The following is a 24722-nucleotide window of genomic DNA, read 5'->3' on the forward strand; positions in this document are numbered from 1 at the left end:
AACCTGTCCGGCTGAAATCAGAGTTTTCAAGGGGGGAGGCTCAGGCATGTGTATTTTTTAGAAGTGATTCTCATATATCTAGTATATATCACTAATTAAGAACCAATATACTAATTCAGTGTGAGCTTTTAAAAAAGGTTTTGCTCATTTTGAGACTTTCTGCTTGCAATTTTTTATTGTTATTGATTTTATTAGCAGCCTTTTTCTCTTTGTTTTGGACTCCTATACTCCCCGGTGTTGGGGTGTGGGGAAAAGTGAGTTTCGGGGTAGAAGACACCAAGTTGTAGCACTTTGCTCTCTTTTCCAAAAGTCTGTTAACCTTTAAACATTTTATTTCTGTCTTAGGTGTTTTGAAACTGATTATAAATGGTGCCTGCTAGAGAGTCACAGCTCTTAACATTCATTTAAAAAGGGAAAGTGAGGATGTAGATATAATTGAGTTTATTTGCATTTTATGTGTCTCTCTCTTCCCATACATAGCTCTCAAAAATTATAAAGTTTAAGCGTTTCAATTTTCAAAGATACTCTTTGAATTAATTCATTTAACAGATAACCAAATTTAAAACATATTAATTATAATAAATGTTTGGTTTTGGATTTATAATAGCCTTCATTTTAAAAAGTAATGTGAAGTTAAAAGAAATTTTTAAAAAATTTCATGTGGTTGCAATTATCTTTGAGTTTTAAGCCCATACAGCTTCCAGAACACTGTTCTAGAATACAGTCAAAGAACAAAGGCTGCGTTCTATGTGGAGGACCTGCCCAGGGGAGGATGGTGAAATCTCCACCAACAAGGGGATTTATGTTAATTACACAGAAGAATTTTATACTGACATTTTTAAGGACAGTAATCTAACACTTTGAGAGGTTATGACTATATGGTTGGTTCATAGTGGGTGTTCAGTCAGTGATTATTGATTGACTAAATAATATACATTTACATGAAGAGAATTAATGACAGTAGGTCTAAGGATCTATAATGCTGAGAAGTGGCTTCACTTTTTTGACAGACCTATGGTTCTAGAAATACTAGGCCAATATTTGATGGTTCAAGTTGCTAGATGCACAATCCATGTTACAGAGCAAGACCCTGCGCTCCAGTCCTCCAGCATCTCTTCTATATCAATGGCTTAGCATTCTTTGCTCAGAGACAGTCCTGAAGCATTTAATATTTTAAGGACTATTTACTCTCAAAATTTTTTAAGTTCTTAAAAATTTTAAGATGCATAAAATTTATTGAAAAATGATACATTTTTTTCCTATTCAGCTCCAGTGTTTAAGGGTCCCCCAGGATCAAAAATCTTTACAACCAACATTTTTATTACTTCTTATATTAATATTTGTCTCTGTGTTAAAATTTTTGTTAAAAAAAAAAACAAACGTGAGGGTTTGTTACCTTTAGCTATACTCCTTTGGAGGGGTTATAAAAGTTTTTATTTTGTAACATTGGTTAAATCAATTTGCATAATTGTCATGTTCTATTAAGTCATTTTGAAGGCAGAATTTATAATCTGTTAATTATGAACATTTAGTGAACAGTTAGTATATGAAGGCACTCTATTGATGAGGGACTAATAGAAATAAAAATATATTAAATGCAAAGTGTAGTAGATATAGTGCCTGTCTGCCCTTAAGAAGTTTGAAATATAATTGAAAAGAAATATTTATCAAATACCTGAAAAGATGAAAAATACAAGACCTAAGTAACAGAGTACTGTAATATAAAAAATATTAGAAAGCTGTATGTGATGACCAAGGGAGTGCTGTAATCACCTATTATATGGTCCTAATGGAGAAATTGATTGCTTTGGACAGGAAAGTTTGGTAGCAAAGGAGCAATATGGAAGATTTTGGGGTCGACTAGATAGGGAAGATAAGGGGAACAAACATTTATGGTAGATAAGATATCATGTATAAAAGTATGAATATTGGAAAGCATAGGAATATTTCTAAAATAGTGAAAAGACCGGATTGATTGGAATGGAAGATGGCTTGGCAAAGTGAATTGTTAGAAATAAGATTTAGTGTATTACAGAACTTCTTGTAAGCATTTGTTATGTCCTTCTTTCTTTTTAACACCAAATCCATTCTTTGTCCCTAGAAAGAATTGGCCCTTAGTAATAACTGGAACAAAAGCAGATTTGAGTTGTTGTGAAAGGTTTGGGGATACCAGTTTAAGGAGTTTAAATCTTTTTCTCTAGTACAAGAACTAGCAAACTATGGCCAGAGCAAATACTGCTAGTACCCTGTTTTTTGTAAATAAAGTCTTATTGGAACACAACCATACCTATTCATTTACATATAGTCTATGGCTGCTTTTATTGAGTTGAGCACTTGTGACAGAGACTGTTTGGCCTGCAAAGCTAGAAAAAACTGAAAATATTTACTGTCTGGTTCTTTACAGAAAAAGTTTGCACCCACCTTCTTTGGATCCGTGGGTCTTCACTATAAATAATAAATAATAGGGTTTCTCAACTATTGAGATTTGGGACCAGATGATTATTGGGGGGGAGGGCAGGATGTATCATAGGATGTTCAGCAGCCTTCCTGACCTCTACCTCATAGATGCCAGTAACGTCTTTTCTTTCCCCCGACCCCCGCCCTCCCCCATCCATCATGTTGTGATAAAAATGTCTCCAGACATTGTCAGATGTCCTCTGGGGGTCAAAATCACCCTCCGTTGAGAATCACAAAATATATGAATATCATAAATATGTGATTTTTCCCATATTAGTGATTTTCTTTGAATACTAAACATTTCTAATTTTATTTTTACATACAAGCCAATTTTTGTTAAATTTCTAGTTATTGGCAGAAGAGTAACTGAAGAAAAGCGAGCCTTCTAATCCTTCTAAAGGTTTTACTTGCAGGATGTTAGAAAGTACAACCAGCTTAGTTTTTCTTCCTAAAGAGAAGATTTTCCGACCTGTCTGATTCCCCACATTGCCATTCTCTATTGTTTTTATTGAGAGACATTATGGTATAATGGAAGAAGCATTGGCTTTAAGTCAAGCAAGAACTCAGTTGCCACATCTGTAAAGTGGTAATATCTAATTCATAATATTGTTAGGATTAAATAAAAGTATATATAAAGCCTCTGATACATAGGCTGTGAAAATGGTGGTTGCTGCTTTTTATTTTTTTAGTTACCTTTCCCCCAGTTACTTTCTCAACCATTGAGTTCCCAATGGTTCACTTGTTACCCAGTGAACAGACTGATGCCATGTGGTTTGAGACCAGGCCTTGGAAAGGATAAAGAAACCTGTTATACATTTTCATGGGTTGGGATTTTTTATTTTTCTTTCTTACCTTATGGAATCTCTAGGTCCACTTTTTGGCATTAAAATTTCCCTATTTATTCTCCTAGTCTCCTATCTTAGATAATACACCTGTCTGTAAAGGGAGTTATAAGTCAGTCGGTTATATGTTGGAAACAGGATAGCATAGTGATTAAAAGCATGGACTTTCAAGCTTGACTTCCTGTGTTCACTTTCAGTTTTGCCACTTACTATGTGATCTTAGATAAGACATTTAACCTCTCTGTGTATCAGTTTTCTAATAGGGCCATTATGAAGAATGAAAGGAGATAATGTGATAAAGTGCCCAATTTAGTGCCTTGTGACATAGTAAATGCCATATAAATGTTTGGTATTATTAGTATTTTACTCATATGCATAGTGTCATACAAACCTGAAAATTTATATGAAATAAAATTGGATTGTGTTATGAAGGGATGTTTTAAGTTTTACTAGGACTAAAATGTAGCATGAGCTTTTTATTTTGTTCTTATTCTTTAGGTATTACATGAAACCTTCCCTAAACATACATTTCTGATGAATGGCCTAATTCAAGGAGTAAAGGTAAGATCAATCATATATATATACATATGTATATGCATGTACACAAACATGCACATATATACTTATGTAAATATATGTAATTCTGCCAGTTTATTAAGTTAGTTGATCAGTCTCCTAAGTGTTAATTTTTACAATTGGAGTATATCTTGGGGGATTACTTAGCATTTTTTAAATGAACTGGGTTTTAAATATGATTTGACTCACATATAGCCAACTATGTATAATAATGATAAAGCACATCATAACAAATTTCCCCTGTGTTTTATGTGTTGGCACTTTCATTACAGAGATCTGAGTGCTTTTTGTAAACTAGCAACAAGAAAATAGATTGAAGAGAAAAGAACTATTTAAAAAATGCATGAGTATAAAATATATCAATATGGTAAAGTTTTGATTATTCTACATATTCTTTACTCTTGATTCCATTTGATCAACAAGTTTATAAACTGATAATTAGCATATGATATTCCTTCTAGAATTGCTAGAGTTGTGGTTGAGAATTCATTAGAACGTTTTGTGTTTAATATGCTACCAGAGCCCGCACGCAGATGGTTCTATACGGTCTTGAGAAATTTTAAAATTATATACAGACAGGAAACACGTTGTTTATCTAAAGTTTTGTGATATACTTATTTTAGAAATAAACTTGTTTAAAATTCTTCTGTGGTAGTAAAATGATTTGGTTTTGGCTCATCAGTATACATGGTATATGTATTTTCTTCATTTAACTTTTTTTTAGGGTTTGTTGTCATTCCTCAGTGCCCCACTTATTGGTGCTCTTTCTGATGTTTGGGGCCGAAAATCCTTCTTGCTGCTAACAGTATTTTTCACGTGTGCCCCAATTCCTTTAATGAAGATCAGCCCATGGTACGTGCACATTATAACAACTAAATATCAACTATTAATTGTTTTCTGAATATTCCCTTATTTCTTTCACTTTTTTTCCATCCTATCTATGTAGGTTTTTATTTTTCTAATACATTTATTCTTTGATACAGATAAAAGGGCCTTTAAAAATGTAGTCGCTAAGTAATATAACAGTAAGTAATAAAGTTCTTTGAACTAGATGCCACTATAGGAAGCATGTAGACTACCAGCTAATCTACTTTTGGATTTCACAGCCCAAATTTCAAAACAATATTTTAGGTACTGGATAGGGTTGCTAACTTTTTATTTTCTTAAGTAGGATGTTAAAAACACAAGGTTTATCATCATTATCTATATTAATTAGGAATAGATTTTGTTATATATCAGTAAAGTCCCAAATAATAGTTTCTTAAAAACAAGGAAATTCATTGCTGATTTCTCTCTCCATATAAAAGAAGTCTGGAGTTGAGTAGTCCAGAGCTGGTAGGGCAGTTCCCGGGAACCAGACTTTTTCTATCTTCATGCTCTGCCATCCTCCACTCTCACCTCACGGTCCAGGATGGCTGCTTAAGTGAGCTCCAGCTTGTGTCACCTTCAGGCAGAAAAGATGGAAGGAGTGGCTACAAAGAGCATACTGCCTTCCTTTAGGGAAACTATGGAATTCCCACCCAACCTCTGCTTGCGTCTGTTTGGTCAGATTTCAGGCATACGCTGCTCCTAGTTACAAGAGGCTGGGCTCTTGGCCACTCTGATTAAAATCAAGAGTCTTCCACTGAGGAGGAAGGGAGGGAAAGCTCACAAAGAGAATGATTTTCCCAAGATAATAGAGCCCAATTTAGTTGTACATTTTTTAATTCTTTGACTAATATTCTACTCCACTTGAATATTAATGTTAGTTAATTCTATATCATAGATCGGCTGTATTTCCATGGTGAATCTAGAAAGGTCAGGGCTATTGATGAGGCAGGATCTTCCTTCCTCTCATAGGTGAGATATAACTCTGAAGGCCAAACCCTTGATGAATGCTAATCATTTAAATGAAATCTTACCAAACAAATTTAGGGCATGAACAAGTTATTTGCTGTGGAAAGCAGCATGTTAGAAAAAAATTTGGTAAGCAATAAAGTCCCGGTGGCATGATACTATGAAAGTGCAATATGATTTCACTTGATTTTAAAAACTAAACATCAGCATTACAATAGAGACTTCTTATTCTCAGCCAGGTATTTTTGAATCATGTATAGCAAAATGTAATTTGCTTTTTAAAATAGCTTTTGTTCATTTTATTTTGGACACTGCCATACAGGTTGTTTTGCCAACATTTGAAGAACTAAAGTTAATTTATGGAAAAACATCTAGTTTCTATATATAGACTCAAGATAAATATAGACTAACTTGTCCCTCAGTTTTATTTACTGGATTTTGTTTTTTTGTGTAGTACTGTGATGGGAAATTGTAATAGATGAATTATAGTAGACTCTAGTTTGTTGCTAGTTTTAGTAGAAACAACAACAAAGCCACTTAACAATTCAACAATTGGGTAAAAAATTGACCTGAATTTTCTAATTTTAAGTATTCCTGCATAGTAGCTGAGTTGCTATCGAAGGCCCACATCTAGCCCTGTTTACATAATATCTGGGGCTTATGATTTATAGAAGAATTAATCTATGAACTGTCCTAGTAAGCTGTTGACTGAAATTAGCTATACGTACATTAGTTCACTTATAGAAATGAAGGAAGATTAAGGTAATAGTAATTGTTTTCTAACCATTTCTTGTCAATTGTCTTTCAATTCTAGGTGGTACTTTGCTGTTATCTCTGTTTCTGGGGTTTTTGCAGTGACTTTCTCTGTGGTATTTGCATATGTAGCAGATATAACCCAAGAACATGAAAGAAGTATGGCTTATGGATTGGTATGTATTTTTAATCTGTACCTTTGTATCTGCTGAAAAACACCCTGTTATTGTCTTTTATTACAAGGAGTGCAAGCCTTTGCATTATAAGATTTATTTTTGCATAAATACGTTTTATAATAAAATCATCCATTAGACTACATTAAATGTTTTTTCAGTACAAAGCCATGTAAGTTTTGATATTTTCATTCAGTATTAGTCACACATATCAGATTTGAAATTACAGTGGAATATTTTTACCTTATATAAGTTCTTTTTAATAGAATACTAAAAGTAAAGAACTATTTAATATGTAATGAGTTTTAAAATTACTATTATTTAATGGCTAATCTAAAATATAATAGGTTAACACCCATCTCAGGGATCCCAAACCTTTTTGGTGGCTTTCTGGGCCACACAGAGTCTCTCTCATATTTTTTCTTTTTTCTTTTCTTTTTTTTTTTTAACATAGCTTTTTTAAAAATTAATTTTTATTGAATAAGTCTGACATAATAACATTATTTAACTTTAAGGTGCACAAAGTGTTACTTTGATCCATTTATATATTGTAATATGATTCCTGTTATAGCTATATTTATCACATTACATAATTATAGTACAATATTGTTGTCTATATTCATTTTACTTTGCATTGGATCTCTTTGGCTTATTCACTACTCCTTGCAAGTTTGTCTCTCATATTCTTTTGTTTTTGCTTGTGGACATGTGTTTATATCACTTTTAACATGGAAGAAACATTTATAGCTAGATTCGGCCCGCAGGCAGTAGTTTGCCAAACTCTGAACACTTAATGTCTATCAAATCTAGAAATAAAATAAGTTAACAGATCACTGTTAGCCAGAAGTAGGACAGTGATGAGCTTCAGCAGGGAGCAAGCATCTTTTGTTAAATAAGGACTGAATATTGTGTCAGGTTGAATCTTACTTTTATGAGAGTCTGTTGTCTTTGATTCAAAGATCAAAAAATATAACAAAGAATCATGGAATTAAGAGGATTTGGAGGGAAATACCTATAGTGAGAAACTTACCAAAAAAACTAATGATCAGTTGTAAACTCAAGAACATTAAATGATATGAAGTTAATGATAGCCAGGATGTTTTTAAACAGCTTTATTGAGATATAATTTACATACCATAAAATTTGTCCATTTTATGTGTATAGTTAAATCAATTTTAGTAAATTTATACAGCTTTGCAACATGCCCACAGTCCAGGTTGTTTCCGTTTTTGCTGAGGTAATTTATTTTGTCATAGCCAAATCTTTGAAATTAATAGTTTCAACCTGGAAGCTTTATGTATTGAAGGCACATCTAGGAAATGACAGTTTCAATCTTCTAGAAATAATATGGCTGCAGATAAAAGGGAATAAAGTGATCTTTGTGGTCCTCTTTCTGTCTGGCCAGAAGAAAATAGCCACCAGGGAGGAGAATTGAGGAGAAGGGAAATGACATGAAATACCTGCACTCTGATTAGACCTTTGCTCTCTCCTATTCCCAGATACCTCACTGACGCTTACAGTGAGAACCATTGCCCCTTTCCCGACTCCAGTGCCAGAGCTCTGCTCATAACCCAGGTCTCTCTGAGACCACAGCCCACTGTAATGAATTTCTAGAGCTACTGTAACAAAATACGACCACAATACAGTTTTAGAACATTTCCATCAGCCCAAAAAGTTCCCTTGGGCCCATCTGCCATCCGTCTCCACTTTACCTCTGACCCCAGGCAATCACCAGTCTACCTTCTGTCTCTGTAGTTTTGCTTTCAATAGAAATTTCATATAAATGAAATAATGCAAAATGTAGTCTTTTGTGTCTACACTTAGCATAATCTTAGGAGGTTTATCTATGCTGATACATATATCAACAGTTCCTTTTTTATTGCTGCGTAGTATTCCACTGTATGGGATATACCACATTTTGTTTATCCATTCACTAGTTGATGAACGGTTGGGTTGATAGCTAGATGTTTATAGTTATTAGAATTTTATGTACTTGTCAAATAAGTGCTTGTGTAAATAAGCACTCCTGTGAAGTTTAAATCCTCCATGCAAAAGTCAGAAAGAGCATACAAACAGAATAAAGCACAGAGTAGGGAGCAGAAGCTCATGCACCTCTAACATTGATTTCTAATTATCCTCTGAAGAGTGTGGTCTCTATCAGGTGTTACCTGCTGTCACACCTACTGTTGATTTGCAGGCCACTTTGTCCAGGAGGCCAGATATTTCTGGGATTAACAGTTTTTCTCCCCCTGTTTTCTCTACTTTAATCTGCATTTTCACCAGACTTGTATGGGCTTCCTCAGGATGTTAGAGAGACATGGTTAGAGATGATCTCGATGATCTCGTTCTTCCTAACCCTGCCACCTAATGATGACCAAGTTCAGATTTGTGCTGTGGCTTAAAACTATTACTGCTGAAAAGATAAACTTTAAAGTCTTTAAGCTTTATTTCAGCCAGCTTTAAATATGTATCAAAGTAAACATTCATTTAATTGTAACTTTAATATTGGGGGAAAAGTCGCAGTGGCATTGGCTTTCCTTAGAGTATTGTTTTAGACTCCTTTCACAGAGCACTGTGGGGTTATGGGGCACCCCAGGGCCCAGCACGCCTGGCAGTCAGGGTGGGGGGGTATTTGGATGGTAATCCAGGCCCCCAACCCTTCTCCAGCTAAAACAGTGTTTTATTTTTAAATCTGTTTTTACTTGCAAGTTTGTCAGTAGGATTTATTTAAGCAGAGGGCTTCAAGGCTTAAAAGAAAGTTTGAAGCCACTATCTTAGAGGTTATTACATATTTTTTAGTTAAGAATCTAATTCTTTTCTCTTCCTGCAAAAGAAGAAAGTATAAGAAAACTGGCACAGTTAGGAGGAGGAAAGGGAGACTGCAGCAGGAGAACTGACATAAGTCAGAGTCTCTGGTGTGGAAGTAAAGGAGCCAGATGTCCTGCCTAATCTCTTTCTATTGATCTTGGTTTGTTGCAGGTTTCGGCAACATTTGCTGCAAGTTTGGTAACCAGCCCTGCAATTGGCGCTTATCTTGGGCGAGTGTATGGGGACAGCTTGGTGGTGGTCCTGGCCACAGCGATAGCTCTGCTAGATATTTGTTTTATCCTTGTTGCTGTGCCGGAGTCATTACCTGAGAAGATGCGGCCCGCATCATGGGGAGCACCCATTTCCTGGGAACAGGCTGACCCCTTTGCAGTAAGTTAATGCTTTTTCATTCACTTTGGCAAAAAAATGAATGTGTGATTCAGCGCAGCATTAATGTTTTGTTGTGGATGTTTCTTTGGGGAAAACATCGTGATGGATTTTTTAAAATATTTTGAAATACTTTTCAGAATACTTTTGGGGAGGATGAGAATAAACTGGGGGGAAAAAAAGACAACTAGGTATCTGTATGTACACTGCCAGAAGATATCTCTGCATGTTCTTAAGAATAGTTCAGTGTTTTGATATAAAACCTTGCATTGGTCTGTTTTTTTGTTCTAGTCCTTAAAAAAAGTGGGCCAAGACTCCATAGTGCTGCTGATCTGCATTACGGTGTTTCTCTCCTACTTGCCGGAGGCAGGCCAATATTCCAGCTTTTTTTTATACCTCAGACAGGTAAAATTCTGTTCTACCAAGGTGGACTTTTCTTTCATTGTTTAGTGCCTTAATACAAAATATTTAATCTTGAGAGAACTTTAAGAGCAGAGCCTTTTAGAAATGACTATCATTTTTAAAATAATGGCTCACTAGAATTAACCTCCTGTTTAGTGTGGCTGATGTTGCTTATGTGTTTCTATGAAGACTTGTGGCTTAGGCAAAAAGAGAGAATTTTCCTGTCAAAGTGTGTCATTTGAGCTTGTTTATGTGTTGCTTATCAGGTGATGGGATGCTTTAATCCATTCACCTGCTCCAGTCTGTTTGTGATTTAGAGCATATATTTGTAAAGCAGCTAGCCAAAATAAGAGCATTAGTTCTTTTCTCCTTGACACTAGTCTTACTAGGCAGAGATTAAGCCTTTATCAGTACTTTTAAAAAGCACAAAATGGTGCAATATTTATTTGTAAAATGGATTTTGAGTGCTTGATAGTGGTCTCCTATTTAGGAAATCGAAATTATGGGACTTAGATTTACTTAATCTAAGTTACGTAGCTATTATTTTCAGTATCTAACACTTATTATAATTTTGGTCCTCAGTGAAAGCCAGATTCTTCCTCTGAGGAGTTCTTTGGTTATAAATGAATTGCATTTTCTTTTTCTGGCCGATTTAATGTTAATATACAAGTAGTTGCATTAGTATGGTATTTGTTGAGCTTATTTTATTAATGTTTCTTTTTCTGGAAACCTTCTAGATAATGAAATTTTCACCAGAAAGTGTTGCAGCATTTATAGCAGTCCTTGGCATTCTTTCCATTATTGCACAGGTGAGTTACTTTTTCGTTAGAGGGAGAGATGTTCGAAGGTTCGGAAACATAATTCTGTTAGTATAGGTAGTATTGATTAGATTTTTGGGACTGACACGTACTAATCAACATACGATGTGTAAACCAGAAAGACAGTTTATTGATTTACACTAGAGTATTCACCTGCATAAAATCAGAAATTTTATGTTAGTCTTGTTCTACTGTTGATTCATTCATTCAGTAGATATTTATTGAATACCTATCATGTGTCAAGCGCTCATGATCCCTGCTATTGTAAAGTTTGCATTCTTGTGGGATAAGAGAATGAATAAGCATGTCAGTGTAAGCATATCAGGTATAATGAAAGCTATAGAGAAAAAGGGCACAAGGGATGTAGAGCGTGGCTGGGGGCAGGGTGTTATTTTATTTGGAAGGGTCGGTAAGGCTTTGCTGATACAAGTGACGTTTGAGCAGAGACCCAAAGGAATGAGGAACGGTCCACTGGAATACCTGGAGGAACAATCCACTGGAATATGCCAGAACAGAACTACAACTCTGAAAGACAATTCCTGGCATGTGTAAGAAAGAGCCAGGGGACAGTATGGCTCTGGTGGAGTGAACAAGGGAGAGAGTGTCAGGAGATGAATTCTGAGAGGTGGAGAGGGACCAGATCGCATGCGGCCTTCTGGGTCATCATAAGACTTGACAAGAAGATAGGAGGGTTTTGAGCAGAGAAGTGACATGGAAGTATTTTTATCTTGGAAACCCAGTTGGTAGCTGGTGGTTGTTTGATGAATAAGATATTAATCAGTGCAAGAATCTGGATTTTCTTAGGAGATATTTCATCTGGCCTTCAAACTATCTCAGTTCCACTCTTTCTCCTTTCTGTGAAAAAACCCCTCCCATTTCTTTCTGTTGGGCTTTGTTTTTTCCAGACTCTGTAAACGATCTACTCTAACACTCTTTCCCACCTTAGATCCAGTCTACTAGGTTGCAGCTTTTTCTGTTTTATTCTACTCTTAAAATGGAAAGTAAAGTCCATTTAATAGTACTCTAGGATGTTTCACCATCTTGGAGGTAGGATTGCTTCTGCATATCTCATCATTTATGAATTTCTGGTAGATTTAGTGATAAACTTCAAATTTAAATTTCAATTGTACTTCCCCCAAGGCCTCAGAAATGTGCTCGTTAGCTTTGGGGTTATTGTTGCCCATATATAAAAATAGCTTAAAAAAAAAACTTTCTGGGGGCTTCCCTGGTGGCGCAGTGGTTGAGAATCCGCCTGCCAATGCAGGAGACACGGGTTCGAGCCCTGGTCTGGGAGGATCCCACATGCCGCGGAGCAACTGGGCCCATGAGCCACAATTACTAAGACTGCGCGTCTGGAGCCTGTGCTCCGCAACAGGAGAGGCCGCGATAGTGAGAGGCCCGCGCACCGCGATGAAGAGTGGCCCCCGCTTGCCGCAACTAGAGAAAGCCCTCGCACAGAAACGAAGACCCAACACAGCCAGAAATAAATAAATAAATAAATAAATTTATTTTTTAAAAAAACCTTTCTGAACACAAAGGAGAGTGTACTAAGACTAGAGCTCGATGAATTATCAAATGTTAAACTGACCTTGAATCCTGAGATAAATCCAGCCTGATCATTATGTCTTATCTTTTTCATATATTGCTGAGATTAGATTTGCTACTATTTTATTTGATTTAGATCTTAAAGAGAACAGGCTAACATTTACTATAATGACACTTAAGAGGTTGGTAGTTGTAAGGTCTTAAGTTCCATTTCATACTTAACTGAGCATGCAAGCTGTAGGTGGGCACCTAGTAAATTTGGGCATACTGTGGACTGCTTGAATGATGAGTTGAAGGTGCTTTAGAGGAAATTTTCCCTCTGCTCAGTAGATTGCATCAGGCACAAAGGAATACAGGATGGAAAACAGTCCCTAAGAGCTCAGAATCCAGGAGGGCAGACGTGAACCCAGGAGGGGGCATGGTTGGCTTTGCGCTGGAAAGAGCCCTGCAGCAGCAGGGTCATGAGGGCTGTGAATCTGGAAGGAATGAGCCACGACCCAGCCAGCGTTGCTAGCACAGCAGATACTGTGAACAGAAACATGGTCTACAAGGAATACAGTACTTAAATGACCATTCAGCTTTGGGGGCCTACATAGAAGCATAGTTTTTGAGATGTAAAATCACATTTCTGAAAGTGAGAAAATTAGTTGAACTTCAAAAACAGGTGAATAGGCATATGTAGTCTGCATGTAAATATTGATAATTAAGTTTGTCATTATATGAATTAAAATATCAAGTAAAATTTATAGCCCCAAAGGAAGAAGCATTAGCTTATGCTCTCATTTATGGCAAGTATACAGTTGAGAATGCCTTCTCCCCTGTTGACCTCTAAGTGAAAGACTAGTGTCTTTGACTCTCCTCTCCGGTAGCACAGAGCCTGCCTCTCTTTGTTTATTTTCTTGCTTGCCCTTGTGCCTTTGTTCCTGCCGTCTTTACTGCATCCCCCTTTCACCCCTAAGTATACCTTCTCTGAGTTCTCATATTAACTTGGGTGTATCTCTATCATGGTACAGAATGCACTGTATTATGAATTTTACCTCTGTTTGTTTCTTATTATTTTTGCCTCAGTAGCTTTGTGAGCTCTAGTAGAGCTCTGAGAGGATTGCGAGGTCAGAATTATATCATATTTGTCTTGGTCAGGCTAACACCCTGCACTGTGCCTGCAGCCCAGCAGGTGCTAAATTAGAGGTCATTGGTTTTTTCCCATAGTGATTTTAAAACTTTAAAAAGTAGTAGTAAGCATTTAAAAATTGGGAGGTATGATATGAAAATATGGAAATGCAGCTTCTCCCCCAAATGAGGAGACGTGGTAACATGAATGTGACCTTCAGTGACAGCCCCATGGTCGCTGCCCCTTCGGGCCTTTGCTCTCTGGTTTGCCACAGGCCCCATCACTTCCTTGGCACTAGCAGGCACGGGTTCATAACATCTGCACTCGATAAACGTTTACGCGAGTGCACGGAGATAGTTGTACACACTTCCTCAGTGCTGTCTCACACGCCTGCTGGGCACCCCACCCTTGACGCGGCTGTGACCGCCACCTGGCTTCCTTCCACCCAGTGCTGTTCGTCTCGTTCAGTGGCATCACCGCTCTCCTGGCTGCTGGGGCCGGGAACCTGGGTGCCATTCTTGATTGCTTTTTTTCTCCTTCTCCCACATCCAGCACATCAGATGGTATCTCCTTTCACTTCTCTCCAAAACATATTTTGAATTGAAGCACTTCTCACCATCGCCATTACTAGGAGTCTAGTCTAAGCCAAGACCGTAGCCTCCATCTGGTCTGTTTCCACGTTTGTCTCCCTACGGCTTATTTGCCACTTGGCAGAGGAACTGTTGTAAAGTGGGAGTTGAGCCATAGTGTTTTCTTGTTTAATATTCCCTTCCTGTCACAACCAGAATAAAATCTAGGCTCTTGATGGAGCCCCCGTTTCCCCCATTCTCCATGTTGTTGAATACACTCCAGTCCAGCGCCTTTGTGCTTGCTGTCACCCGCAACTGGAGTGCTCTTTGCCTAGATACTCACATGCCACCTCCTCCTCCTCATTCGGCTCTCACCTCAGATGTCGCCTCAGAAGGGCCTTCCCTGCATGTCCTGGTTTGAGCAGCCCCTCTATCACACTACCCTGTCTTATTTTCTTAGAGCAGCTACAACCCGGAATTATCTGGTTTGATAAGTATGCTTATGTCCGTTTTCCCTCTACTGGGAGGTAATCTCTTTGCTGACCAGTACTCTGACCTGGGTCAGTGCCCTCAGACCTAGAATAGCCATTGGATACAGTAGGAACTGGGCAAATATTTGTTGACTGAGTGACCAAAGTTGGTGTCAGTTAACTGTTAATTAGCTGTGTCATCTTGGTTAAGTCATAAGTCATTTTAACCTTTACAACTTGGTTCTCTTGGTTCTCTCTGTTCTCTTTAAAATTTTTTTTTTTTTTTAAAGAAAGAACTTATGCTAGGTGCTGGGGATACAAAGATAAATGAGAAGGAAGTCCTTGCCCTTGGGAGAAAATCGATGTCCCAGTTAGAGTATCATATACACAGGAAGTTTTTCTTCTCTGAGTGCTCGCTCTGGGTGAGTTCCCTTTCATAGCTGTGGTTGTTGAAGAATGTACTCCAGGGCTCCGTGCTTTGTGGAATTCAATCTCACGCTCACCCGATTTAAGGGAAAATCTCAGAGAGGAAAGTTATGAGTGTTAATTGTTCAAGAATCCTTAAAAGAATCTTCATTTGCTTCCCGCTGGCTTATTTGTGATTAAGCCTGATTAAACTCTTAAATGATTGTCTCAATTTAAAGAATTTTAAACTTATACTTGATAATTTTGAGTTTAGAGTATCAGCCAGTCATCAAGTAGTGATTTCCTGAATTATTTTCACTTCTTCCTCTATGGACTTAATAGCTATCTTAAGGGGTATGTTTAATACTAATGTCCCCAAATGATTGCTGAATTTTTATTAATTTGAGAGGAAAGCAAGAAAACCCAATTCATAATGTTGTTTATTAAATGTGCCAGGCACAATGCGAAGTATATCATTTCATCTAACTCACATGACACAGTTCTGAAGTAGGTACTATTATCACAGTCTTTTAAGAGACCAAACTGAGTTTCAGAGTGAAGTGACTTGCCCAGGGTCACATGGTTAGAGCCAAAATGATGATTAAGGTGAAGGATATATGAGTAATTGTGCTGTTTCAGCTTTATTTAGTCAGGAGAATAAGCGTTTTGGATTAACTTGGACCTGTAAAAATTTTAAGCTATTACATAACAGGGACCTCTAAACCATGAGTTAGAACCTTTCAACCCTACTGTTACAATTTCTGACTTTAAGTGGTCCTCAGGAGAAATGTACTGAACATGAAGTTCACCTTTTCTATTTTCAGTTTTCTGACTTTTCCCCTGAATCTGGATCTGTGTCAGCAGAGGCACCTTTCATCTGCTTATATGACCTGGAGTAATGGTTTCAGATATATTCAGGGCAATTGTTGCTGAAAAGCCAAAATGTAGAAAAGTGGTAATAGTCCTTTTATATTATAGATTGAAATAGGTCACCAAATAGCTTTTTTTCTTTTCAGTATTAAAAAGCTTATTCTATTCTAATAAGCCACTTTATTTTTCATATTTTCTAGACCATAGTCTTGAGTTTACTTATGAGGTCAATTGGAAATAAGAACACCATTTTATTGGGCCTGGGATTTCAAATATTACAGCTGGCATGGTATGGCTTCGGTTCAGAACCTTGGTAGGTACAAATATTTTAATTTTCTTTATTTTGTTGTTTGCCGTGTTTTTGTTTTTTTCAGCTTTATTGAGGTGTAACTGACAAAACTTTTATATTTCTTAATTTGCTTCTCAATTAAGGCTTAGACTTTAATGTCTCTTAATTTGCTTTTTTTTCTCTCAAAGTGTATATAACACAGGTTTCTCACTTGTGTATTTGTATATTCTATAGTGGCTTGAGGATAGCGGAGTGACATTTTGTATCTAAGCAACAGGTTGGGTTTTTGAATGAGATTGAGTTTTTCAATCTCTAATGAGCATTTAATCCAGTTTAGTTTGTCAGAAAAACACATGTAATCCCAAAGCAGCAAGGTTAGGAAAAAAAAGTTGAGTAACACCAGTGATCATTACTGATGGCAAACCAGAAGTCCGGTTGTTTTGGTCCTGGCTTTATGCTGGGAAAGCTCTCTGCTTTTCTTGCCAGTCTGGTTTCCTGCAGGGTGAGAATAGTGCTGCTGTCAGGTTGCCCATGCGCACCTTTGTGCTCAGGTATTACAGGACTGAACTCCACAGTGTGCAGTAGTGTTTCATTCAACTGAACACATCATCTCTGTTTGGACTTGGATATGAGTAAGCACCAAGAGTATGTTTTGATGGATGTTTTATTTTTCAGTCTAGCCTTGCAAAAGAGGTGCTCACAATTTATCGAAAACATTTCTTTTAAACATCAAGCCAGTAGCACATTTAGATCAAATTAGTGATTTCTTCACACTGAATCACAGATCTCTGGGAACCTTGCCGTTCTACTAGCGAACGTTTGGAAACATTTAATGATGTTTCTCAACATTCTCTCCCCACCCGCCCAAGTCCTGCAGAAATAATACCCAACACACTTTACAGTTTTGATGTGATATGTGATATCCCAATTCTACATTGAAACCCACAGCATTCTTGTGAATAAGTGGTTGTTTTACTGCTTTCTAGAAGAGTAAACAGGGTTAGACTTTTCAGTTACTTGCCCAGTCACATAGGAAAGAAGGAAGAGCACGTATAGTTCTCCTGACTTTGACAGGTACAGTGGAGAATAACAACAACATACTATTTTTGTTTTGCTGCTTCTGACTGCAGGATGATGTGGGCTGCTGGGGCAGTGGCAGCCATGTCTAGCATTACCTTTCCAGCTGTCAGTGCACTCGTTTCACGAACTGCTGATGCTGATCAACAAGGTGAGTTGATAGGACCCAATGATAATTATTTAAAAATACAGAATATTCTAATCCTCTGTTCTGTCTCTTTCCTAAGTTCTGAAACATAAGCGTATCTTCAGGGTAGAGAATTTTAAATTGCTTTCATTGTACTCAATACTCTGTAATGGCCCAAATGGGAAAAGACTCTAAAAAAGAGTGGATGTATGTATAACTGATTCACTTTGCTGTACACCTGAAACTAACACAACATAGTAAATCAATTATACTGCAATAAAATTTTTTTTAAATAAATAAATTGCTTTCATTGTAAAGAGGAAAAGCAGATTCTAGGGTATTATCCTTAGGTAGATAACCTTGTCTGTCACTGTGAATATGTGGCCCTGTCTGTTCTTTTGCTAGAGAATTCAGTGATGAAGGTTAGTCACCTTATATTCACTAACCATTTATTTATTACATAAACAATATGCTATGATGTGCTAGACATCTCAGGGATACACAGATAACCCTTTCATTAACATTGTGTGTTTATCACCTAAAGACACATAGAAAACGTATTGTCTTACACTTTTGTGGCAGGAACACTTAATTCTTAAAATACTAATAGGTGAGGAATAATTCTTTGAAAAGCCTGTTTATGTCAAAAGGAAAAACGGGCATTACAAGAGTGGCAGAGGTCACTTAGTTATAAATAAGGAAAGGCCTGTGGCCAAATCAAGTTGCATTTTAAATTTGGGATAAGATCCCAGAGGTAAACAAAAATCAAACACTATAAAAAGGGGCTATATTTGGGGTCTTAAGTAGCTGCTTGGGGACAGTTTTTAACAGCTGTGCTTATGAACTCATGCTGATTTTGAGCCAAGAGATTTTTTTTTAAAGGAAATAAAGTGCTTTTGCCCCCTTGTTTCTACATTAGACCTGAGCTTACATTTGCATCAGATAGCTCACTATACTTTGTAGAGCTTATAGCTTCTAAGTAATTTTGATGCCACTGCAATAAGTTGCTAGTGTCTGATAAAAGTTTTGCCTTTAAAATAAGTGATTTCATGTTTGTATCGGTCCTAGGGTAGGAAAAAATAAGTGGTACACTAAATAACTTGTGTAAACAATTCAGGTGTCGTCCAAGGGATGATAACAGGAATTAGAGGATTATGCAATGGTCTGGGACCAGCCCTTTATGGATTCATTTTCTACATATTCCATGTGGAACTTAAAGAACTGCCAATGACAGGAACAGACTTGGGAACAAACACAAGCCCACAGCACCACTTTGAACAGGTAATTATAAAATATAGTTCATTTGGCTGGATTGAAAGGTGATGTTTTTTGGTCACTAAAGCTTTTATTTGAGATTCTTAGAGTGAATAAAAACACTTAAAACCAAAGCCTAAGGGACTGTGTCCTCCCATATACGTACTTCTTTCATCTGAGGCTTCTGGAATGTGAGAGGTTCCCTGTATCAGGTCTGCCTTCTGTAGAAGAGTCAGTTAGGTGCTGGCAAACATCTTTGTTCACTTGCTCACTATACTCCCCTCCTTACAACTGAAAACATTAACAGCGAAACATTATTTTAGCCAATACAAACAACTCATTAGTTAGTTTCCTTGTATTTAGCAGAGTTCTACACTAAACTTCTAACCAGCTAAGACTACTTTTAAATGAAAAAGAATGTTTGTCTGTGGGCTCTACACAGGTAAAACTGGCAGTGCAAGTTTTTGCTAAGAATGAATGTGATTTGGGGCTAAAACACAGGTCTATTTGATTCTTCTCATGGTAACAACATTATCTGTGTTTTTCTTACTTTCAGTCACTAGAGAATATAGTTATCTTTTTAACAAAGAAAATGGTAATTGATTCTGCTACTGTAGTTAATATTGTATGTTACTTGATTTTACTTGTGAGATCTCCCTGTTTTCCTCTTGAACTAACAAATTAAGTGAAGGTTCATAGAATGTGTTCAGATTTTATGCTGTAAATGACAAGATAATTTTGCATGTATTTGTTTTAAAAAAATCTTTTGGCTGTTTCTTGGGTCAGCTGTTATCCCCCAGAATTTTACGTTAAGAGTGTGATAGTGTTTCTTTTCCCCTTGAAAAGGGAATGTTTTTTCTAACCGTGGCTTTAATGAAGAAAGAGAGGAGTCACTGGCTTATAATTCACAGCAATCAGTTACTACTAAAAGATAAGCAATTTCTTGTTATGAACAAAGAAGTCTTCGCAAAAATCCTAATTCTCTTTTTCCTCCTCAGAATTCCATCATCCCTGGCCCCCCCTTCCTCTTTGGCGCCTGCTCAGTGCTGCTGGCTCTGCTCGTTGCCTTGTTTATTCCGGAGCACACCAACTTAAGCTTAAGGCCCAGCAGCTGGAGAAAGCACTGCGGCAGTCACAGCCATCCTCATAGCGCGCAAGCGCCAGGAGAGGCCAAAGAACCTTTACTCCAGGACACAAATGTGTGACACCGAAGTCAGGAAGACTTTTCTATCAGCACCCAGGTCTTAGTTTTCACCTATAGTTCTGGATGTACATTCCATTTCCATCTACAATGTACTTTTTAAGATTGTCTTAAGAAATGTATCTGCATGAACTCCGTGGGAACTAAAGAAAAGAACTGGACAGTTTTCCAAAGATGTTACAATTTCCTTTGAAAAGAAACCTTTTGTTTATTAGCACCAGTTTCTTGCCACTAAGCTTTTTATTTTATTATACATCCTTTAATTAAAATTAAAAACTATATATGTAACTTCTTAGATACTAGCAATGTCTCTGCTACCATTTCCTTCAGGTGTTGAGCTTTAACTCTATGCTGACTCGCAGTGAGAGAGTAGATGATAGTATAGTGTGGAACTGTTCATTTTAACATTGTAAAATCGTGAGTCAGATTTTAATATTGTAAAATCTTGGGTCAAATAATTCAAAGCCTTAATGCAGATGCACTAAAGTAAAGAAATGGTAAATGAACTGTTTGCATTTAAAAAACAAAACTCTTTAAGAAAACGATACTAAATCTGAATCATGTTTCAAGCTTGTTTGTAGTAATTTTATTTTAAACATTATTCACTACTGTTTTTGAAATGAGAAAATATCAGCCATTTAGAATTTAAATTGGGGTGTTTGGAGCCTGTAAATCTAAATGCTGGCTCGCATTTGTTCCCAGCTACTTATACCACTACTCTTTTAATGTTTGCATAATCATAAGAACCTCAACACTTGAATACATAATCTAAAAATTATATAGTAAAGCTGGTAGCCTTGAAAATGTCAATGTGATATCTATATGTAGATAAATATATATAGTGGCCTTTCAGGACTGTCACAGTAACACTTTATTTACAGAGCTAATGTTTGTCCTAAATTTTCAGGACCCTAGAAGAGAGCTTTATACAATTACTGATGTGAATTTCTCTAAAGTGTATATTTTTGTGTCCAGTTATATTATTTAAAAAAGTGTTACTTTGTAAAAATTGTACATAAAGTATTGTATAGTTTACACTGTTTTCATCTTATGTGTGGTTACTGCTTAATGCTTTTTAAACTTGGAACATTCACTATGGTTAAATAATAAGGTCTTAAAAGAAATGTAAATATTCTGTTAATAAAATTAAATATTTTAATGATTTTTTTTTAAAGAAAAAGTCTTGATCTGTGATTCCCTTATGAGGCCTGTTTTGGCTTTGTTACTATATTTTTTACAGTAACAAATCAAAGCATTATACCTTCCCCCTTTAAATCCATTTCATTTCCCTCAATAAAATACTGTTGTAGGAAGACAAAAGCAAAGAAATGAAAACTTAGTTCATAAATTAACTGTAAGTACTTAATTTTCTAAGCACAGGTGTTGTAGGTCAGTCCTATGTTTGTTTTTACATACTGTTTACGTCAGATTCCCAAAATATTAATACTTTTATTAACAAATCTCACAGTTACAGAAATACATTAAATGCAATATTTTGATTATTAACGCATGTCCAACTGCACACAGCAAAACAATTTCAAATAAAAGTTTAAGAGGTAGAGCAAATAATTAGCACACTCGAAAGTCTGTGTATATACATTTAATACCAAAAAGTCTGTAGCAAGTTTGATATCAAAATGATCTCTATCCTATCTTTTGGGAGTTCTCCCAATTTTCCATGTGTGGATATGGAAAAGGATACCTATATTTAAAAAAAAGAGCTACCTGTATGTCATGTATCCTATCCAAACCCTTGTCACAAAGTTTTATATTACATACTATTTACAGGAAAGATTCCAATATTGCCAGCAAGTTTCTTTCCAGATTATTAGTGCTTTCAAGTTATTATAACTGAGTATTCTTACTAATATAGTATATCTAAATGACAAAAATATATATATAAAAATTGACTACCTAATAACGGTTATTAAATTTTTTAGATAAGAGCCCTAGTTTAAGACAGCTTGTGGTTGCCAGCAGTTTCAAAAGTATAAGGAAAGACTCAATACTGTGGCTTCATAAAAAAATTAGCAAATACTTTTTGTCTTACCATGGAAGCCAATAACATTAGCATGTCATCAATATCCTGAAATGTCTCGTTTCCTCATCTGTGTAATAAGGTCCTTGAAAATATTTTTTTTAAGTATCACATGAGCATTAGCAATCTCTGCAAACAAATTGATTTAGAGTTTTCTTAAGAGAATGCTACTCTACTGGATGGTTGTCAGTAAGAAAACAAAATGCAACCCTGTGTCTATGGGTGAATTTTTAAAAATTACCTCATTTTTCCCAAGGAACAATTCTTACTTGAAACTTTTAATTATAGGGAAGAGAAGAAAGTTGTAACTTCTAACATTATTCATTTTGCCTACTTTACTAATAAGCAAACATGAAAATGAACCTATTTTGATATAAACAAAATGAATATTCATGATGCTCTCAGGAAATATTTTGTGTAAGTACTAATTTTTAAAACAAATATTCCACTAATACAGATTTAACTGTATAACAAACAAAACTCCAAATGAAGGAGAAAAACTGGATGACTGTAGACTTCCAGGAAGCATTAAAATCCATAAACTCTGCACCTCAAATGACTAAAAGCACTTTGTACCTAATCTGGTCATGTAATTAGACTGTCCAAGATTTTCTGTACAACAAATTTATCAAAATTACTTAACAGACTTATTCAAAAGATAATTTAAAGGTTTCAAGGAAAATATTTACTTGCTATGAAGAATTTATTCATTTAAGGTAATTTCAGGACTTTTCCCTTTACTGTAAATGTCATCAATAATACATCTCAAGAGATAATTATTTTCCCTTAAAATTCTCAGGTGGCAAATTTAAAACTTATTGTACTAATGAAAATGATAAAATGAACTGATAGCATTCTTTGGTTTCATACTAGTATATATATCTGAGCAGGTTTTAATTAACTGAGATATTGAATATGATTAGAATGTCCCTTACAAGGATCAACTCTTTCCTTAGAACATTTGAGAATTTCTAAGGATTAGTTTAATAAAATTCATACTATTATTCTACAAAACACCATGTTCCAAACTAAAAAGAATCTTCACCCATTCCCTAGTACAAATTTGCCCCTCTAAACTGCATAAACAACAGCAGTACTTAAAGGATCCAAACAATCTAATACAGTAAGTAGTTCAAGTAAACTTTGAAACTTGCTTATTCAGAATTTGATCTGTGCTGTTTCTATATTAAAACCACGCTGAATTTCTAAAATTTCAATAAAAGTAAAAGATGACACTAGGATTAACTGTTTGGTAACTGCCCAGGGAAATATGCTGAAGATGCAGAAGGGAGCACTGCGGGTTTTGAAGATGTCTGTAATGCTAAAGTGCCGTCTTTTTGATGGTCTGCAAATGAGGACAAAAAAAGATTATCTGCATTCATGTAAGTCTTTATATAATACATTTACTTAAACCACAGTGTACAATCCATTTCAGAAATGTCTTCTCACCTGGAGTATTAAATAGATTTTGGTTGAGCCCACGTAAAGGAATGCTGTCTTCCCTCTTCTTCAGATATTTGTATTCCAGCCCTAAATTTTCACCACTTGAAAGGAAAATAGTAATTATTTACTTATTTTAACAAAGTCTTACTTTCTCTTCAGTAAAGTTTGAATGTTTAATCTATATACATACATACACTATGTATACAATAATATGTTGTATTTATAGCTTTGTTCAAAACAAATCCCATTTTTCACTGGGTTCTTAAGCAAATAATTTATCTATTCATAAGCCAAAGTATACTTCTTCCCAGTAAAGAGTAAGTTATCTTTTTCCTTTGACCAAAAGCTCCTCAAAATTTTGTAATGCTTCAAAGTTGTCATTATTAAACATTAATACACATTGTACAATAATGAATTCTGGTCGGATGAATACAAATATGAAAATTTGAAAAAACAAAGGAGAGGATATTTCTGTAGTTGTATTTTTCCTCTTTCAACCACGATATTCCTTCTTTCTAAATCTGTCCAGTATTAACAGTTTCTATATTAGTACACTTGCAAGAAGTAGTTCAGGGCTCTTGCAAAACAATGACATTTTATCTTTAAAATTAAATGATGGTCTTTTCCCAATTTTCAGAAAAGAATTAAGTGGGTGAATAGGTGTTTTTTCCAATTTTAAATTTTTTCTTTAACCGTTGCCACTTATTACTAGCTGACAACAAAACAACAAACCAATTCTAAACAAAAATCTCAAAATAGCTGAACAGTCCCAATTTTATGGACACATGATTATGTTTGATTTTGTACCACAAATATGATCTGTAAGTAAAATTGTTCTTAGTGTGTATGATGGAGTTAAACATATAAGCATCATGGTGTTCTACCATTAATATGAATTTTAGGTGCTCTGCCACTTTAACAAATATGAGCTTAAATATAACAAGCACATACATTTCAGGACTTCAAAGAATTCTCACTTTTAAGAAACAGAGGCTCGGGGCTTCCCTGGTGGCGCACTGGTTGAGAATCTGCCTGCCAATGCATGGGACACGGGTTCGAGCCCTGGTCTGGGAAGATCCCACATGCCGCGGAGCGACTAGGCCCGTGAGCCACAACTACTGAGCCTGCGCGTCTGGAGCCTGTGCTCCGCAACAAGAGAGGCTGTGATAGTGAGAGGCCCACGCACCGCGATGAAGAGTGGCCCCCGCTTGCCGCAACTAGAGAAAGCCCTCGCACAGAAACGGAGACCCAACACAGCCATAAATAGATAA

The 24722-nt window shown here is 36.0% G+C and overlaps 2 protein-coding genes across 5 annotated transcripts in view; one reads left to right on the forward strand and one right to left on the reverse strand.

Annotated features, from left to right (window-relative positions):
* The window catches only part of MFSD14A (major facilitator superfamily domain containing 14A), a 37776-nt gene extending 16771 nt beyond the window's left edge, over positions 1 to 21005 (forward strand). The window contains exons 3-13 of one of the 2 annotated variants that reach the window (XM_057547962.1): positions 3798 to 3860; positions 4600 to 4727; positions 6526 to 6640; positions 9617 to 9835; positions 10124 to 10237; positions 10972 to 11043; positions 15038 to 15169; positions 16223 to 16335; positions 17442 to 17539; positions 18633 to 18796; positions 19768 to 21005. In XM_057547962.1, the coding sequence (XP_057403945.1) occupies positions 3798 to 3860; positions 4600 to 4727; positions 6526 to 6640; positions 9617 to 9835; positions 10124 to 10237; positions 10972 to 11043; positions 15038 to 15169; positions 16223 to 16335; positions 17442 to 17539; positions 18633 to 18796; positions 19768 to 19974 (1425 nt within the window). In that variant the 3' untranslated portion in view covers positions 19975 to 21005. The remainder of the gene's footprint in view (positions 1 to 3797; positions 3861 to 4599; positions 4728 to 6525; positions 6641 to 9616; positions 9836 to 10123; positions 10238 to 10971; positions 11044 to 15037; positions 15170 to 16222; positions 16336 to 17441; positions 17540 to 18632; positions 18797 to 19767) is intronic. The other variant, XM_007169531.2, reaches the window with a different exon arrangement.
* Positions 21006 to 21092: 87 nt separating this feature from the next.
* Positions 21093 to 24722, reverse strand: part of SASS6 (SAS-6 centriolar assembly protein) — a 49453-nt gene continuing 45823 nt past the window's right edge. For 2 of the 3 annotated variants that reach the window (XM_057547955.1, XM_057547950.1), the window contains exons 16-17: positions 23458 to 23552; positions 21093 to 23380 (exon numbers count right to left, since the gene is read on the reverse strand). In XM_057547955.1, coding sequence (XP_057403938.1) covers positions 23250 to 23380; positions 23458 to 23552 — 226 coding nt within the window. In that variant the 3' untranslated portion in view covers positions 21093 to 23249. The remainder of the gene's footprint in view (positions 23381 to 23457; positions 23553 to 24722) is intronic. The other variant, XM_007169635.2, reaches the window with a different exon arrangement.

Source organism: Balaenoptera acutorostrata, chromosome 1, assembly GCF_949987535.1.
Source record: "Balaenoptera acutorostrata chromosome 1, mBalAcu1.1, whole genome shotgun sequence".
Classification (NCBI taxonomy): Eukaryota; Metazoa; Chordata; class Mammalia; order Artiodactyla; family Balaenopteridae; genus Balaenoptera; species Balaenoptera acutorostrata.